The 17,884-nt window shown below is 55.9% G+C and overlaps 1 protein-coding gene across 1 annotated transcript in view; it reads right to left on the bottom strand.

Moving 5' to 3' along the window:
* Positions 1-422: 422 nt before the first annotated feature.
* Positions 423-17,884, bottom strand: part of Dagla (diacylglycerol lipase alpha) — a 56,915-nt gene continuing 39,453 nt past the window's right edge. The window contains exons 7-20 of the mRNA XM_005063848.4: positions 17,094-17,228; positions 16,468-16,545; positions 14,668-14,792; positions 11,462-11,615; positions 10,920-11,003; positions 10,744-10,821; positions 10,266-10,346; positions 9,425-9,567; positions 9,006-9,074; positions 8,616-8,688; positions 7,331-7,530; positions 6,339-6,468; positions 5,678-5,862; positions 423-3,674 (exon numbers count right to left, since the gene is read on the bottom strand). Coding sequence (XP_005063905.1) covers positions 2,717-3,674; positions 5,678-5,862; positions 6,339-6,468; positions 7,331-7,530; positions 8,616-8,688; positions 9,006-9,074; positions 9,425-9,567; positions 10,266-10,346; positions 10,744-10,821; positions 10,920-11,003; positions 11,462-11,615; positions 14,668-14,792; positions 16,468-16,545; positions 17,094-17,228 — 2,493 coding nt within the window. The 3' untranslated portion in view covers positions 423-2,716. The remainder of the gene's footprint in view (positions 3,675-5,677; positions 5,863-6,338; positions 6,469-7,330; positions 7,531-8,615; positions 8,689-9,005; positions 9,075-9,424; positions 9,568-10,265; positions 10,347-10,743; positions 10,822-10,919; positions 11,004-11,461; positions 11,616-14,667; positions 14,793-16,467; positions 16,546-17,093; positions 17,229-17,884) is intronic.

The raw sequence follows: 17,884 nt of genomic DNA, 5'->3' as shown, positions 1-17,884 counted from the left end.
GGGGTGTACAAGTGTCACAGTGAATACATGTGTAAGTCAAGGGACAGTTTCCTGGCAGCCACTTCTCACTCACCCATTGATTATTGGAAATCAAACTCAAGTGGTCCAGCTTGGTGACAAGTGCCTTGACCTCCCTACTAAGCCATCTTGCTGGCTTAGCACTTATACTTTAACAAAACCATGGGAACTGTATCAGCTTTGAGTCCCACAGTTCTATCCCACTGGGCCCTACATGCCTTCTGTATTTGGGGGCACAAAAGACTTGATCCCATGGGTCCTTAAGTTTTCCCCTCATACTTTCTGGCTCATCTAGGGAATGGTCTCAGAGGCCCTCATGCCCTCACCCTGCTGTGGTCTTGGCAGCATGTCCCCACGCAGCCACTATTGCCATCTGATGAAAAGATGACCACATGAGGCAGAGGTGTGCTTCTACATTCAGTTTATACACAGCTCTATACAATATACAGAAAACTCTATATACAGATATATTTATAGAATAAGCTATATTAATTTGTCTCTCCTTTTTACAGCAATATTAGTGTGGTTCTTTCATACATTAAGTACAAAAAAGTCATGGGAGAATGGCACATGGAGTGCAGAGGGTTTATGGGGCCTGGCTACTATTTGCATATGGAAGTCCTCCAGATCCCTGGGAGGACAGGCCAGCGCTTGGCTGGGAGAGCTTGTGCTGCGGGTCCGGGGGGCAGTGTGGGGGTCAGTCTGAACTGGGGTGAAGGGGGTGGCTCAGACCCCCCAGATGTGGCATGGAGTGATGGGAATGTGCAGCAGGCCCACCTTTCTGGGGTCAGGCAGGGAGGGGACAGGGAAGGGGTGGGCTGGCCCTGGGTGTCTAGGGCTGAGTCCAAGCCTGCCCCAGCCCCAAGCCTGTAACACAGTATGGCTGCAGCCTTGGGGGTGGGGGGTATGTCCCTGATGGCTCAGTCCTGGGCAAAGGGACACACCGTAGAGGAGCCCCCACACCTACCCTGGCAGAGGAAGATTTAAAAGGCCAGAGCCACAACTCTGTTTGCTGCTGGCTGGGGTGCTTGTCGCATTGTCTCTCTGATTTCAGATTTCTGTCTAACATGTGACTTCTAAGAACCACTGATTTTTATCTTACTTCTGTGCTAGGCTGAGGCACTGCCTTGGCAGGGGCAGGGTGGCCGAACGTCTGGTGAGGTGGGGAGTCACAGAGCAAAGGGAGGCCCAGCTCCCAGGTCTCTGTCCTCGTCTGTTAGGGTGGATAGTCATCCTGGCCACCCAGCTGTAGGGAGTAGAGTTGGGGCTCAGGTCCAAATACCAGCGATCACCAGGTGGCCAGGGGAACCCAGAGAGGCTGTGAGTGGGGCTGGAGTGATAGGGACCATGCTTCCAAGGAGACAGGGCACAAGTGGACAGTTGCTTGCCTGCACACCTCAGTGACTGGCTTGTCCCAAGGCTTCGCCTCACAGGAGGCAGGCGAGTGGGGAAGGCGGGCAGCCCTCTGCAGCCCCTCTCCGCAGGAGTGGTGCACATTCATGCGCATGCACACACACACCCGACACTAGCATGCACAACCTCCCCACCCCAGCTTGGAGACAGGCTCGGTTCCTACCTCCTGGACTGCTTCTCCAAACCATAGGAAAACCTAGGAAGGCCTCAGGCTAACCTGGGACAGCCTTGGCAGTGGCCAGGGGTTTCCAGCCAGGACTCACAATGCCCTATTCTTGGCTTCCCCTCTTATGGGCAGGACACAATGGGAGGTGGAGCCCAGACCCAAAAAGGAGCTAAGTAGCCAGGAGAGCAAATGGGCAGAGGCATGTTTGGTTTCAGACCCCAGGGCCCAGAGCTGCCTAGGCATGTTGGGGTACCACAAAGGGGTCAGGCAGGATACCTAGGAGACGGGACTTTGGATGCCTTCTTTCTTCCCAGGGCCCTGACTCTGCAGCCAGGGGTGGTGTCACAGGAGTGTCCACCACCCTTTGAATGGCCAGAGTCCTGGGGGTAGAAGGTGAGCCAGGAAGCCAGGAATTGGCAGGTAGGCAGGCAGGCCCAGTAGCCAGGACCCATGAAGATAAGGGGCACCAGGCAGAGAAGGGGTGGCCCTGATCCCACTCTCCTCCAGTCCCCTCTGGTCCTCAGGTCCCACTCACAGGGGACAACTGAATACATGATTGGGGATGGGGGCTTACAAGCCCAGGGTACAACCTGAGCCAAGCCCAGCAGATTTCTGTAAACATATACAGCACTGCGGGTCACCTTGGCGGGGATCACCCCAGGGGGCTGGCCAGCAGGCACCAGATCTGGGGGATAGTGGCCAGGGCAGGTGCCAACTTGAACGACATATGAGAATATGTGGAGGGGGGCTGCTTTCTGCCTTGCTCTGGGAGAGTAGCTGGAGGGCAGTGACAGGAAGCTAGCTTGCCTAGTGCCATTCCCAGAACAGAGATACCAGGCTGCCCACACAGAGGAGTCAGGCTGAGGACTGAGGACTGACCATCCAACCTGAAGTCTCCTCCCTGTACCAAACCCAAACCTGCTTTTCCCAGACATCTTGGTTCTGAGGGTCCTAGGCTGAGGTAGGGATGCGGACCCCTGCTCAGCAGCAGTGCTCCAGGGCCTGAGACCACTTGGCCCCTCGGAGCCTCTCCTCAAAGCTACTGGGCCCCAAGTGGCCGTTAGGTACCGACAAGGCCTTGAGTTCCGGTAGGGGAGGTGCCGGCAGCCACTGCCGGTGCTAGCGTGCTGAGATGACCAAGTCATCCTGCTTGGTAGGACTGGCCCCGTGGCCTGTGGGGGTGGAAGTCCGGATCTTGTCTGTGGCCAGACACTCCTGGCTGCTGAGGCCTGTGGGTGTCAGGTCCATGAGCTCTCCTGAGGAGCTGAGTGGGAAGGAGGGAGACAGTGAGATGCCAGAGGAGGGGTCAGCAGACCCTGCGAAGAGCCTTGGGGGCTTGGGTACCAGATTGGGCTCAAATTGGGCCCGAAGCAAGATTTCCTGTTGGCTGGGGGACTTGGGGCCCTCAGCATAGTCACTAGTGGGGCTCTCGGGCACCACCATGCAGTAGAGGTCCTGGAAGGAGCTGCTCTTGCTGTCCAGGTTGAAGAGGCTGTCAATGAACTCTGCAAATTCTAGCACCTGAGGGCTGGGTGAGTCCCCCAGGCGCCCATTGTGCAATGCCAGCTCTCCTCGGGGGGCCGCCCCACCACCCTCACCACCTGCTGCCTCCTCTTCCTCATTGGTGGCACTTGGTGGTCGCTCAGGAGTGACACCCCCGCTGCCCAAGGCTGCCTCCAGGGGCTGGGTATCCTGCGAGTGCTTGGACAGGCTGTCGGCTGCCAGAAGCTCTGTGCGCGAGCTGAGGGACGGGTTCTCCTCTGGAATGGCGGGGTCGATGTAAAAGAGGTGGCCCTCGTCCCGCTCCAGTACGGCATGGAGGCTGGGCGAGCCTCGGATGCTGCGGAAGCCCGAGGAGCGGCGTGAGTCGAAGCTGTACAGCGATTCAGTGTCTGAGAGGCTCTCCATGGTGGCCAGTGGTGCCCGCCGGGACTGCAGCTCTGCCGCCAGCCGCTCCTGGGTGGACAGCAGCAACAGCTCTACAGGGTCTTGGCGGGCTGCTGATGCAGCAGCCACTGGGGACAGCAGCCGCCCCTCAGAGAAGCCCTCCAGGCTCATCTCAGACTGGGACTTGCTCCTGCAGAGGAAGAGCATAAGGATAAGACTCAGAAGGACCCCTACTTCGCAGGCTAGAAGGAAGGTGGGGTGGGGGTGGGTGGGAGACAAGGACAGAAATTAGTTCAGTCCTTGTTGAATAGTTTGGGGCAGGGAATCTTGATGTTTGCAAACCAACTCATAGAATCTGAAGAGATGGCTCGGTGCTGTAAAAAAAAAAAAAAAACAAAAAAAAAACAAAAAAAAAAAACACTGGCTGGGGCTGGAGAGATGACTCAGAGGTTAAGAGCACTGGCTGCTCTTCCAGAGGTCCTGAGTTCAATTCCCAGCAACCACATTGTGATTCACAACCATCTATATGAGATGCAGTGGTGCCCTCTTCTGGAGTGCAGGCAGAACACTATATATATATCTTTAAAAAAAGAAAGAAACATTGACTGTTCTTCCGGAGGACTTGGGTATGAGTCTCAGAACCCACATGGTGGTTCACAGCCACCTGTAACTCCAGTTCCAGGAGATTCAACAGACTCTTCTGACCTCCAAGGGCACTAGGCAAGCACAAGGTACTCAGGCATATTTGCAGGCAAAACACCCATTCATATAAAAATAAAAAGTAAAAGCCAACCCATCGACTAGAGATATGGCCCAGAGGTTACGAGTGTTTCCTGCCCAGTCATGGGGGCGTATCAGGTGGCTCACAACCCCCAGTAACTCTAGCTCCAGGGGATTCAATGGGCACCCACACATATGTGTACAGATGCTCTCATAGACACATACACACAGAAAATAATAAAAATAAATCTAAAATAAAAGGAAATAAATCCAACTCAGAAGAAGCTAAGACAGAAAACAATAGGCTAACACTAGGTGGACAGGAATGGGGTCCTCAAAATGCCTAAGAACATTAAGATTCCAAGAGGAGTCTGGGTCCTATGCATTCACACCCATTATGGTACTAGTCCATTACGGCATCAAGAGATCGGCTGCTCTGGCTCACTCATGAGGACACAGTGAATGGGAGACGCAGAGGGAAGGGCAGAGACAGGTAAGGAAAGAGAGCAGGGAGGAAGGGCAGAGGGACTTTAGCCCCAGCTTTCAGGCCAGCACTTCCCAGTGCCTCTTCTATCTCTTCCTCCTCCGGGTTCCTCCACATCTCCCATGATATAGCCCTATGCTACACAGGGGCAGCAAACTCTGCAGCCACCTTGGCGTTGGGAAGAGAGGAGGAGTTGGGAAATGGTGACTGCCTCGTGTACACTGGCCAAGGACAGACACTGGGTTCTTCAAGACGACATGTAGCCACCACAGGAAACACACAAGGAAGGGTGTTTCAGGGCGGAGGGGGGTAGCAAAGACCAAGACACAGTGACATCCTACTTCTCAGCAGTCAGCTTTAGAAGGAAGCAAGCAGGGTCTGGGAGTCAGGGTCTCAGAAAGGCAGGACAACCTTCCTCTGGAAGAGGCACTGCTCTAGAACCCACTGAGATGTGTGTGCACATCCGTGAGCCCATGTGCATGCCTTGGTACCTGTGGGCTGTGGCTCTGGCACAGTACAGCCATTGTGTTTACATGTCTACCTGTCCAAGTGTGCCCATAGTCATGTGTGCTCTGCCTGCCTTGGTGTGTGTGTCCTGTGTGGGGCATTCTGTGTACGTATGAGAAAAGCTTGTCATAAGCCCTAATATATATGCACCGCTGTGTAAGCACACCAGTGTGTATCTGTTTGGATCTAAGCGGGAATGGGCAACTTGGTGTTTAGTTCTGGTGTGTAGGTAGGTCTGTGTGTGCCTTGAAACCTCCCAGACTCCCTGGAAATGGCCCCAGGCACTGATGACAAGGTGGGAGACAGCTAGAGCAGGGTGAGCAAAAACCTGAGCCAGTTTAACTCCCACACTGAGCGTATGGACACAGCTTTGGGGATGTGCATGGGCCAGTGGGTACACAGGATGCACGGATGTACAGGAACACAGCTATGCAGACTGTGCATCCGCACTCCCTTGGGGTGGGGTGGGGTGTGAGACTCACCTGACGCTGTTGCGCTGGTCTGTGGCAGGCAGCTCCAGGGCCAGGCCGGTGGGCAGAGGTGGCCCCGTGGGCAGCGGCTGCTGCTGGAAGATGAGCTCGGGAGTGAGGTCTACCTCAGTGGGGCTCACCATGACCTTTGCAGCAGAGAGCAGTGCTGTCTTTCCCTTGTTGTAGTTCTCCAGCACCTGAGGACAGGATGGGGATGGGGTGGGGCTGGTGGTAGAGGGGTGGCCAGCCCAGCCCTGTGGCTTCCCAGAGCAAATAGCCTGATGGTTCAGTGGGTCCCCTTTCTTTGCGGAAGGCCTGGGATTTGCCATGCGACACCTGCTCCTCGAGCAGTCTCGCTGGAGTAGTCTTCTTTCTAGTCCTTCAGTGGTCCATGAAGGAAGGTTCTGTTCCCACTTGGCTACGTATCTGGTAATGGTCAGGGCTCCTAGTTTGGCCTTTCTAAGGGATAGGCCTCTAGGAATCTTCTAGATTCCCTCTTCCCTGTGCGGAAACGTGATGTGTGGAAACAGCCAGGACTATGGAGTGGAAAGATTGCCCGTCTTTCTGACTGCCAGGGCCCAGCTAGGGACTGTGGCCGGGCTCTCGAGCTTCGAGCTTCAGGAGGGATACAGGGACTCAGTGTGTAGGGCACCCATGGCCTGCCTGCACTCACCTTGTTGAGCCCCTCCATGACCACGTACGGCAAGTGCTCATGGAGCATGGCTGGAGAGATGATCACCTCGTTGAAGGCTTTGTTGTCGCCCCAGATGGCGGAGTACGTGGGCTCCTCCTGCTCACAGCAACTGACAGGGACACAGATAGGGAAGGAAGGGGTCTGGGGCTCTGCTGTGCACTGGCTTCAGGGTCTAGGCTGGCTTCCGATGCCCTGTTTATCCTAGGCAGCAGGTCAGTGCTCCCTCCCAGGCCTGGCTGCTTTGCCCGTAGCCTGTGAAAGGCCGGCCTGGAGCCTCAGTTGCAGCCCATACAAGGCCTCCCACCTGCTTTCAGTGTAGGCTACATCTGCTACCCCTGGGCAGGGCTCAGACCCCCAGCTTTCTGTCAGGAGGGGCAGACTGTGTTAAGAGAGAGGGCCCAGGGCCCAAGGTTCCGAGAGTCTACCTACCAGCACACTGTTCCTGTGCTTGCCTTGGCCACACTCTTGCCCACACGTATCTGTCAATTAACGCAGGGGCACTGAGGTATGAGCTGGCCCAGAGCCTGGTGGCTGCTATAGGCCATCTACTCCTAAATGCACCAAGAATAGGAAGAGCTGCCTTGGGAGTCATCAGTGAAGGGCTGACAGTGGGGTGCAAGTCAGAGGTGGGACAGGCCTCAGTTTGACCCAGCTGGACAGCCACCTTTGGGTCAGGTCTCTGGCACCCGCTTCTGGGTCTAATGAATGCCTGGGCCTGGGCCTGTGAGGGGAAGACACTGCTTCCAAGGATTAGGCTCCTTCAGAGAGACACAGAATCATAAAGCCCTGTTGGGGACTGACGTGGGCTAGGTCTCTGGTTCCCTTTCCATGGCTGTGGGGCCTCTGGACTATCGTCTCCATTTCTGCCCCAGCTGTGAGTGGTTAACTGAACAGAGGCTAGTCCAGCCCTCAGCATCCCCTGTGTTGGACCCACACCTACAGGAGCGGCCCAGCTCTCCATCAGCACCTACCAGCACTGTTCTGCAGGATGGTTGTGGACCACGTGGATGATGCGGCCAGGTGGGTAGAGTGGGGTGCTGGCAGAAAGGGCGATGGTCAAATCACTGGGGTGGGTCCAGAGCCGTGTGCTGGCCAGGGTGGTCACCTCCACCTGATCCTCAGGCAGCTCCGACTTGGGGATACACTTGGTGGCCCCCACAATGATCCGCCACTGCATAGGGCCAGGGAGAGGAGGATAGAGCTGAGTAGCTCTGGCTAGGTGGGTAGGATCAGGGGTGCTTACAAGAAGGGCCTCAACAGATGAGAAGAGAGGGCTGGTGATCGAGGCAGTGGCCAGAGCATTAAAGGTCTGTGCCCACCTCAAGAGGCAGCGACTGAAGTGTGTGGTGGCCAGGTGGCCACTAACATGCCAAGGACAGATGACACAGAATTGTTGCATTTCAGGGCTGGCAAGGGCCTGGAAGACTAGCCAAGCCCTCATCTAGTGGGTAGGAGACACACCTGGTAAGGAGGGGATCTGCTCTGGGTCACTGTGCAAGGCAGAGGTGGGACAGGCCTCAGTGACAGGCCCTGGATCTGAGGAATGCCTGGGCCTGGCTCTGTGAGGAGCAGACACTGTTTCCAAGGAGTGTGTCTCCTCCAGAGAGACAATTCCATAAAGCTATACTGACCCAGGGTCCTGACCGCCAGAGCTTCATGGGCACCAAGGCTAGGAAGGCTGCAGACAGGCAGCAGGAAGAGGGTGAGGGCCCACCTGGGAGTGGGCAGCTATCTCACAGAGCACCCTCTGATCAAAGAGGACCTATTTTTGGCCTAGGATGTCTGGCCACAACACCGTGTCGTGCCCCCCCCCCGGGCAGTGAAGGTCTCTTTGCACAGAAAGGGCCTCCAGGATCTTCCACGACCTGGTATGTGTTAGAATAAGCTGGCTCTCTCCTAGCTCCAGCAGAATAGCGGAAGAAGCTGGGCATAAACCCTCCACACGGGGCAGCAGCCTCCTTTGAGCCTGCGCAACCCCAACAGGCCTTCTTCTGCCTGCCCTCATGCTGGGCAGCTCTGTGCAGGAGGAGCACCCTAGTTCCAGTTCTGACACCATGAGTTCCACTGTGTGAGCAAAGTCCCTTCCACACTGGATCCCAGTTTCCTCACAAGGGCAAGGACTGGATGGACTGAGCTTGGACCCTGAGTGTCCATAACACAGCTGTGGCCTTTTGTGCTTTGTCCCCTGGATCAGTGGGGAACAACAGGAGGGACAGTCAGGACTTCCCAGTGGTCAGGGAGCTGGTGGGGGCTCACTTTGGGCTTGGTGCTTCGCTGCAGGACATCCAGAAGCTGCCGGCGGAAACCTTCCAGCTGGGAAAGGCCAATCCTGTAGAAGGGGATGAGCCATCAGCCTGGCCAGTCAAGGGCTGGGAAAGGGGTAGGAGAGGGGCGGTGGGGGCATCTGACTCCCAGGAATAAGAAGACAAGTCTAGACGGGTCCTGATGTGGAGGCAAGCCAGGTCAGAGAGGCCACTCGGGAAGGCATGGTACCTACGCTGTCTCCGCCCTCTCACCTCAGGGCCACCAAAAGTGGGAAGGGACACTAGAGTCCTTAGGAAAGGGTGAGGGAAACTGAACGAGATGTGAGCAATGTGAGTGGGGAGAGGCCTCTCTAGGGGACCACAGCAAGAGACAGGGACTTACCTGGGAACAAGGTCTTTGCCCAGAACCACAGCAGTAACAAACTCTTTGGAGTACTCCATGGCATCCTCGCTGTAGGAGAAGTTAGGGGGAGGGGTTCAGACCCAGAGCAGGGCCTTGGCAGGAGCAACCCCACTCTGTACCTGGGATCAAGACTTTCCATGGTGCTTATAGTGTCAGGCTGGGTTTCAATTTCTGCCCTTCCTACTTGTGTTTTACCACATGTCTTTGGGGGTGGGTCCACTTGGCGTGTTACAAAGTCCTCATCCTACCAGCCAAGCCCTGTTCTGTGCCATTCCCAAATCTCCAGGTGAGCTGCCCACATCCAGCCACCAACTCCCAGCCCTGGCTAGTCCATGTCAGCCCTTGGCTTTCAAGTGTCCTAGCTGCTCCAGTCAGGTCTAAGACCTCAAGCTTCTTACCTCAGCAGGCCTCCCGGCGGGGAGTAGGCGAAGCACTTGAGGGTCGGGTACTGAGGACGCAGGAGGAAGGAGAGGATGGCAGCTGTGCCAGCGCCCAAGGAGTGGCCTACCACAATCAGCCCATAGTGTTTGGTTCCACGGCCCTGGGGACCAAGAGATGCTTGAGAGCCCTGCCTCAGTTTCCCAGCTGACACTGGGTGGATGAGGGCTCTTCTTAGAATCCGGGGTCATGCTGTCCTGCGTGGATGGATGTTAGGGCCGAGGGAGAGCTATGCTAGGTCCTCAGAGGGCAAAGGCTTAGTGAGACGGTTTTCACATCCTACTCATCCTCTAAAGCCTTGCTTAGAAATTGCCTCCTTGAGGAAGCCCTCCCTGATTTTCCAGAAACAGCGTCCCCCGCCCCCAGGCATCGCACTTGCCCTTTGACTGCTCTGGTGATTAGTTCTAGCCGTTTGACATCCCTCCACCCTGACCACTAGCCTGGAGTCTGTGAGGTCTGGGAATGAGGAGCTACCCATACAGGGAGTAGTTAGTGGCTGACTCAGGCTGGCACCCAGGTGAGGTGCAGCCTTCTCCCTGCTTGGTGGCTGTTTTTGTCCGTGGGTTCTGTAAAACTTCCTACAAGTGGTCCTGACACTGAGGCTGTTGGTAACTGCGGTACAGGGTGCTGAGAGAGAGGACACTTTGAGAAGGAGGGGCCTGGGAGGTGGAGAGGGGCAGGGTGGAGCCAGCTAGAAAAAGTTGGGAATGAGGGAGGGAGGGACAGGACCTAGTGTTTGGGGAGGGGATGCCATCATTCACCCCTCCTCTCCAGGATGGGATGGCAGGGAAAACTCCTCACCAGGTCTCGCCCAAAGGCCTGGGACAGGACCATCTCCTGCTCCAGTTTCTTCTTGATGTATTCAGCCGAGAGCACCATGCCCTGGGTGGGAGGAACAGAGCAGGGCTGGTGGGTAGCCTCAGGGACCAGACAGCTAGTGATTTCAGCCAGCGCCCCTGTCCAGCCCTCAGAAAACAGGCTGTGGGGGTGCTTCTTTGGCTCCATTTTGAATTGCATTTTCCAAGTGAGAAAATGGAGGTTCAGAGGGAGGTCTGCCTGACAAACAGGTACGACATGTCCCCAACTGCTTGTCCTGGAACTTCTAGGACAGCCTCTGAACCCCCAGACTCCCGAGGCCCCAGGCCTCAGACTGGGCAGGCACACAAGACCACAGCCTTCTGACTGATCTCTGGGAGGGAAGATCCCCCTAATTGCAGGCACCTGGGTGCTGTCTGGTGTTGTCAAAAGTGAGGAGACCTCAGGGTGGTGAGGCTGATACCTTGTGGCCCAACCAGGTGCCTCGGTGTCCCTCCACAGGGAGGCGCTCAGCATCTCCAGTCAGGTCGGTCAGGGCGTCCTTGGGGAAAGAAGAAAGTCACATAGGGGTGGCTGAGAAGGACAGGCAAGGACCACAAGTACTTGGGCCCATGGCAGAGCCATAGGTAACTAGCTTACCTTGGGGGACAGGGTTCCCCGGATACTGATCACCACTTTCTTCTTGTCATGGTCCACAGCTACATAGAAGGGTGTTTCATAGACCTAGGAGTACCAGCTCATGAGCCTAAGTGACCCCAGAATGAGGCCAGACTTAGGGAAATGTCAACAAAACCCCAATCGCCACAGAGTCCCTAACACCTGCCAAATCCAGGGTTCCTGGAAGTTTCTGGGGAGTCTTGGTCTCTGGCCCTCCTACTCCACTCTGCCTCAGGCAGCCCCTATGCTCAATCCAAATGGCTCACTGCTTCTCCCCGGAATCTCCTGCTTTTTCCGTTTTCTTAAGGGTGAGCCTGGAGGCCCTAATAGTGAATGGGACTGGCATCCATTTCCCCACCAAGCTTGAGTCAGTGTGGGTCTGGGTCACCAAAACGGATGAGGCCGTCTCTGGACTTCATCCAGCTGGTTGGAAACTACAGCTGGCTCTGCTAGCCTGAGTAATTGCTTTGGTGGCCTGAATCCCCAGGGGCCTTCAGAAAACCGTCCCCAGCCTGGCCCCTCACCGCATCATGGCAGGAGGTGTAGACAATGTCTACTGCAGTCATGTTCTCGTCCAGGAAGTGACGGCGGATGGCAATAGCATTGCAGCCACAACAGTTGTCTTCCTCAATGGTGACACCAGGGGCGAACCGGGGTCGTGCAGGGCAAAGGCAGCACCTGGGGCGGGATGGCAGAGAGCTCAGGGCTGGTCACCACCAGCGGGGTGGCTTGCTCCTCCCTCCTCTCTGGAAGTGACTCCAGGTGGGGCTTCAGCCTCAACCTGTCTCTCTCTGACTAGTCCTTGCTAAGCCCCAGAGACCCCTAAGGGGCCAAACCCTGAACCAGTCCATCCCATGGTCTCTAGGCAGCAGGCACCTGTCATGAACCCTTCCCCACTTGGCTGGAGACCTCATCGCTCTTCTTTCTTCCCAGATTGAGCTTCCCCTCCATTTCTAAGGTTCTGGATCTAGCTCGGACCTCCCTCCTGTCTAGCAGCCATCTTCATGTGCTTGCCATGAGTCCACGCTGGCCCCAGCAGACCCCCCAAAGTCACCTTATTGGACGGGCATCCCCCTTCGCTGTATTGTCAGCCCTCCAGATGCTCAGCCTTCTCCTGACTATCATTCCAGCCCTCTCAGTCACTCCACATCTCCTCACTTAAAACCAGACCCGCCCACCGTCCTTTCCCGTGACACCGACTGCCTCTCCCTTGTCCACCCTACTCGGCAGCACAGGGGCCCTCTGAAGACACACAGACTACTATCCCATTTCCTCTTAGGCTCCCACTGGGATGCCCTCCCTTTCAGCATAAAGGTCTGAGTCCTTTCCAGGCTCTGCTTTATCTGACTGACTCCCCGACTCCCTCTCATCTATGCCCACTCTCGCCTTTCCTTTCTCTGCCTCAGCTCCCTCACCAGATTCTGTGCACATTATCCCCCTATATCCTCGGGTCTCCATCCAAATGTGACCCTACAGTGAGGTCAGTCCCAGCTACCCCTCCGACAGGTCCAGTCCTGATGTGACCCCCCGTCCAGCACTCAACCCTTCTTAAGCACCCGCCCTTGAGTGCCTCATCTGTGTTCTGTCCTGGCGGGAGCTACACAGGGAAGGGTCTGCTCTGTGCTAGCCACAGATGTTTCCCCTAGCACCAAGCCTACTGAGCTTACAGGAGGCTTCCCAGGGTAGCTGAGTCAGGGCTGAACTGGTCACTCAGCTAGGGATAGGGGTGGGGGACGGGCTGGGGAGGGAAGGAAGCATCTGCTTCTCAGGCCTCCAGAGGGAGCCAGAACCCAACAGACTGGGTGCCAGGAGCTGGGAACAAGTGTGACAAGGCTGCCAGCAGCTGTCTTGAATTGACATTCAGTGTGAGGTGTTTGTCTTCTCAGAGCAGCGCTTGTGGGACTGTGACTTCTCAAGAGGGAGAGGCCTCATCGAGAAACCCCCGCGTCAAGCCGAGACCCGGAAATGCCTGAGCTTGGGAGTGGGGCTGCCCCATACACAGGATACACATCCCAGAGCTGAGTCTGGAGAAGCCACCACACCACTAGGCCAAGTGGTGGCAGGCTTGGCCCAGGGTCTGAGCTCCTACCTTCAAGCCTTCGGGAAGCTCCCCTCTTTCCTCAGCTGAGCAGGAGGCTCTAATGAGGTAGAGGAGAGTCAGAACTTGGGTTCAGATCCTTCCTGGTCATGTCACTTCCTGATTCTGTAGCCATGGTCCAGCTAAGCCTCAGCTTCCTTCTTGTCAGAGCCATCACTGACTGCCACTTCCCAAAGCCACCAGACCCCAGCCTTTTCCTTGTGTCATGCCCCTTGTCCCGCCCCACCCTCCGCACGCCCTGGCCAAGTGGTGGTGTCTCACGTGCTGGGGTAGACAGGCTCAGAGCAGGATCTGAGAGTGCGTGGAAACGGCAGCAGCAGGCAGACAGCAGACGCTAAGAGCGGTGCCCAGCTGCCTCTCTCTCCAGTACCCCAGGGCTTTGGGCCTTCCTCTCCACCTTACCCTAAGCCCATTCTTCCAAGAGGGGACCTGATCATGCCCACCGAGCCTGGGGACTCTGTCCTCTGCCATTTCAGCACTGGTTCATACAGGCGCTTCTATTCCTACTGTTCCCAGAGCACGCAGAGCCCCACTGCCTGTGGCTCTGTGATTCTGAACTGTCCTATGGGCCGACAGCGCCTGCTAGAACCAGGGACACAGGACCCTGAGAAGTGGAGCAGGTCCACCTGCTGGGTGGGTGGCCTCGGGGCTCCTGGCCCAGTGCTCATCTTGAGAATCTCTTTCTCCAGGCTGTGTCCCGGGAGTGCAGGGGGAAATGATAGGCGTGTACATCTGGCAGAGATGGGAGGAGCATGCAGTGATCTTGTTTTCTCTGATTGGCTGCTGTGGGAGGTGACCAGCAGCTGGGAGAAAGCCACCAGCTTTCTGAAGGTAGAGGCACTGCCAAGCAGATGTGGGTGCTGTCGTCCGTCCCCCAGGAAGGCCATGGAGGACAGAGGTGCTGTTCTATCAGGTCAGCTTTTCTGGAACGGGAGCCCAGGGAACTGTCCCACTTCTGCCTGTCATGGACTGAGGGTGGAGACACCGCAAAAGGACAGGGTCTTTCCAAAGCCCTTCTCTGGCCCACTTAGAAGAAGCACAGAGACCTGCCCCTGGGTGGGGCTGAGGGCGGAGTCAATAACAGCTCATATTTAGGTCCAGGTCTTTCTCTGCTCAGAGCCTGGTAAAGCCTCTCAAAGTGCCTTCTTTAGTGAGTTTCTAGAGCCCTCCAGAGTGGGCCTTTCCCAAGAAAGAAAGTCCTTTCTTCTAGAAAGGCAGAGCACAGGAGGAGAGCCACGAGAAGGGAGACGTGGTCAGAATGGAATGGCAGCAGGGGCAGAGGAAGGGCCAAAGGGAGGAAAACCAGCAGTGTAGACACTGCAGTATCGCATCTCAAAAATGAGGTACCAACATCCCACCTGGCGGATGCAGAAAGGAAGGCCCACAGAAGTGCACTGGCTTGCCCACGGCTGCAAACTGAGAGTCTGCATTCAAAGCCAGAACTGTGTGATCCTAGTCCAGGAAGGAATCAGGAGAGGGAGTGGCCCAGCGACCACATGGAAGAGAAGCTACTTGGGTGGGGCCAGAGGAGGTGGGAGCAGGATAGCCCTAGGGGAAGAGGGTTCCAGAGCACCATCGTATCCCTTCCCTCCACCCTGTGCTGATGTGGCTGGGGACTGATAGAGTACTCACGAGCAGGACCGAGCCAGCTGGCAGAGGCCACAGGTGGGCTTCCGCATCAGGTACATGGGCCAGCCGTAGGCAGCCAGGGCGAAGAGCATGTAGTAGCAGACTTCTTTGTAGCGTAGCATCTCGTGCTGGAGAACAGGATGCACAGGGTGGTAACCTCTGCCTCTCCTGCCTGCTACCTCAGCCACCACCAGTTCCTGAAGTGGGAGCCTGCCTACCTGCTCCAGTGGGGGACAGCTGCTGGGCCCCAGGGTGGAGGAGGGGCACCCCTTCAAACACTCACCACATTTGCCCAACTATCTCCCTGTACCCAGGGCAGAGTATACATGAGACCTACCCTATCACTACAGTCTTAGAATTCATGATTTGGGGACAGAAAATCGCTCAGACTACTGACTTGTTTACCCAAGAAGGAAGGGGGTGTGGGATGTAAGTGGCAGTCTCCCTGCCTCTGCAAGCAGGCCCTGGGAACTTAATCCTGTCAAGCCCTGGGACCTGTGGCTTGGGGCGTCTTGCTATGGGCAACAAGATGAGCCATGCTGGGCATGGAAACATGTCACCAAATGTCTCTGGCTCTCCAGTTTGACTCATGGAGTCCCAGGTTTCTGAGGCTGGGGGAAGCTGTCTCCCTGAGATTGGGATCACACTGGAGAAAGGTGCCACCCAGGAGTCTGCCGCCCAACAACTGCTTCTGATGCTGTGGTTGGTATCAGTGCTACAAGCTGTCCAGAGGCAGGATGGCAGTGTCCCAGGAAAGCCTGTCAGTCAGTCCCCAGCCCCTGGGCACCAGGACTGTGGCACTTAGAGGGAATTAGTCACCTTGTAAAAGTTAAGGAGGGTGATTAGTCATCTTGTGAAGTGAAACAGGTAGGCCTCAATCAGCACCCTCTGCCTGCTCTTCAGAACTCAGGAAGGAGCCAGTAGCTGCAGAGGCAATTACCCTGGGTGACAGGACACGGAGGGCGGGGCACTGGCAGCCTCTGCACCTCCCTGCAGGGGGTGGTAAGAGCCAGCCAGGCGAGGCCCTAGTGAGTGGCAGGCATCTGGCTAGGGGCGCTGGCTGAATATGTATGTGGTTGGTGAAATGAAGTGATGTCAGCACTGGGGAGACAAGATGCCTGGGGCTTTTCTAAAGACAGATTCCCCAAGGGCCGAAACTTCTCCAGACTCAGTGCTGGCACCGAGTATCCAGCACCTTGCTGGACTGGATTTAGGGTGGTCACTTCCTCCTACTCTAGCTCTGGGTGCAAGGTATGCCTAGGGCATTTTACACGTAAGGCCTTAAGGAGGAGAGACTTACTCCATATTGCAGAGAGAAGCCATGGAACAGGGATGTACCTAATCAGTTTGCTTTCCCGGGGCCAGGCTGAATGGTTTCTGCTTCCAGCTGTGGTTCCACCCTTGGCCATGCTGGCCTGGGTTGGGCCTTCATACCATGGGACCCACTTTCCCTGTAACCCATGAGCTTTCTACTTAAGGTGCTTGAGGAAAGTTTCTACTGCTAAAAAGGCTTTAAAATGGTAATGCCACACCCCACTGCCTATCATGAGGGCAGCAGCAGCAATAACATCACAGCTCAACCCCATGAAGCACACGATGCAATCTCTAGAAGCCAGGGCCGAGTGCTTTGGCGCTTGGCTAAGAGATTCAGGGTTCTGCTTATGGGAACATCACGATGTGAATGTGATCTGAGAGGAGACTCCTTGGACGGTTGAGCAAGAGTGGTAGGGTTGGCTCACACCATGCAGTTGTGGGGAAGTGGTCTGGAGAAGCACTGGGGGGAGGAAGAGAATTCTGACTCACCGAGTTCTTGAGGTCGAGGTACTTGGTGTTTCTGGTCACTGGCATCCCAGACAGGAAAGCCAAGATGTCATTGTTTGCCTGGAAAACAGGCATGGTAAGATGGACAGTGGTCCAGACGCAAAGATGAGAAAGTTCAGTTTCAGTCTGCTTCAGATGTCTGAAGGAGCATGAGGCTTGCAGTTCTTCCAGTATTCAGCAGTTTTCCAAAATCATACGTCCCTGTATTTCTAGTTCCTTCCATTCTACCTGTACCTTCAACCTCCAGGGGATGGCCCTGATCCACCCCAGAGGGAAAGGGATTTTGTGTGAGATGTATAGAGACCAGAACTGGTGTGCTGGAGAGGACAGGAAGGCAGGGCAAACTTCAGACAGAAGGCTGAAGCGCTTGAGCTGACATTGATCATCTAATCCTAGTGATTAGGATGTCCTTGGAGGCTGGTCTCAGAAGCAGCCACATGTGATCCAGAGAACAAGCCACCCTATCAGGAGTCAGGGGAATGGCTGGCTGAAGGTTTCAGCTGGGACAGTGGAGGGCAATGAGCAGTAAACAGTGGCCTGGGGACCCGTGGGGGAGAGGATGCCACAGGATCAGCAGCAGGGGCCACAGGAGAGCTAGGGGCGCTCACCTCATCCAGCACCGCATTGCGCTTGGCTCGCTGCCGCTGTCGAAGCAGCACCAGGCCAGCAATGATGTCGGAGGGCACGATGTCGAGGTCACGGAAAAATTCAGCAAAGAGGTAGGCAATTTCTGAGTAGGCATCCTGTCAAGCAAGGCCCAGGAAGGCAGGAGGCGGTGGCAAGGCAGCAGGAGAGAGGGGAGAGAGCATGAGTGAATCCCCGGGGCAGGCTCATCAGGAACCTCCCTAGTACTGGTCAGCTTGGCCCTCGGGCAATGGCTCTAAGCAGCAGGAAGCTGGGGACCCTGTTCCGGGTTCTGGGGACCCTGTTCCGGGTTCTGGGCCTTGACCATCTTAGCTGCTGATGCTTCCTCCTCCTCTCAGACCTCTTCTCTCTACTGAGGTCCTACAGCTCATGCTACCCTTTGCTTACAAGTGTCAGCCTGAGCCCTTAAAATTTCACAGTCGGTGGCCTCTCTGGCTTGGAGCTGGCCCTGAGCCTTGGGTAGGAGGCAAAGGACAGCCCTGCCAGGTGTAAGTCCTGGGTCTCCCCTGCCTTTTGCTGCCTTGAACATGTCAGGAGGGGAAACAAACTCATGGCAACTGAATCTGTCTCACTGGGTCCCACCCTTGAGTGAGCCAATGGTGGCAAGCTCAAACTTCTAAGGGGCAACACAGAACCCGATACTGTTTGGCCACAGTTGCCCAGCCCAAGGTGCCAGATTTGGACACACAGACATTTATGTAAATACTACTGGTTTTTTCAAAGACTGACATTTAAGTCTAGCTCTTTAGCAACA

Source organism: Mesocricetus auratus, unplaced genomic scaffold (assembly GCF_017639785.1).
Source record: "Mesocricetus auratus isolate SY011 unplaced genomic scaffold, BCM_Maur_2.0 Super-Scaffold_4256, whole genome shotgun sequence".
Classification (NCBI taxonomy): domain Eukaryota; kingdom Metazoa; phylum Chordata; class Mammalia; order Rodentia; family Cricetidae; genus Mesocricetus; species Mesocricetus auratus.
This window is presented reverse-complemented; position numbering and strand designations above follow the sequence as displayed.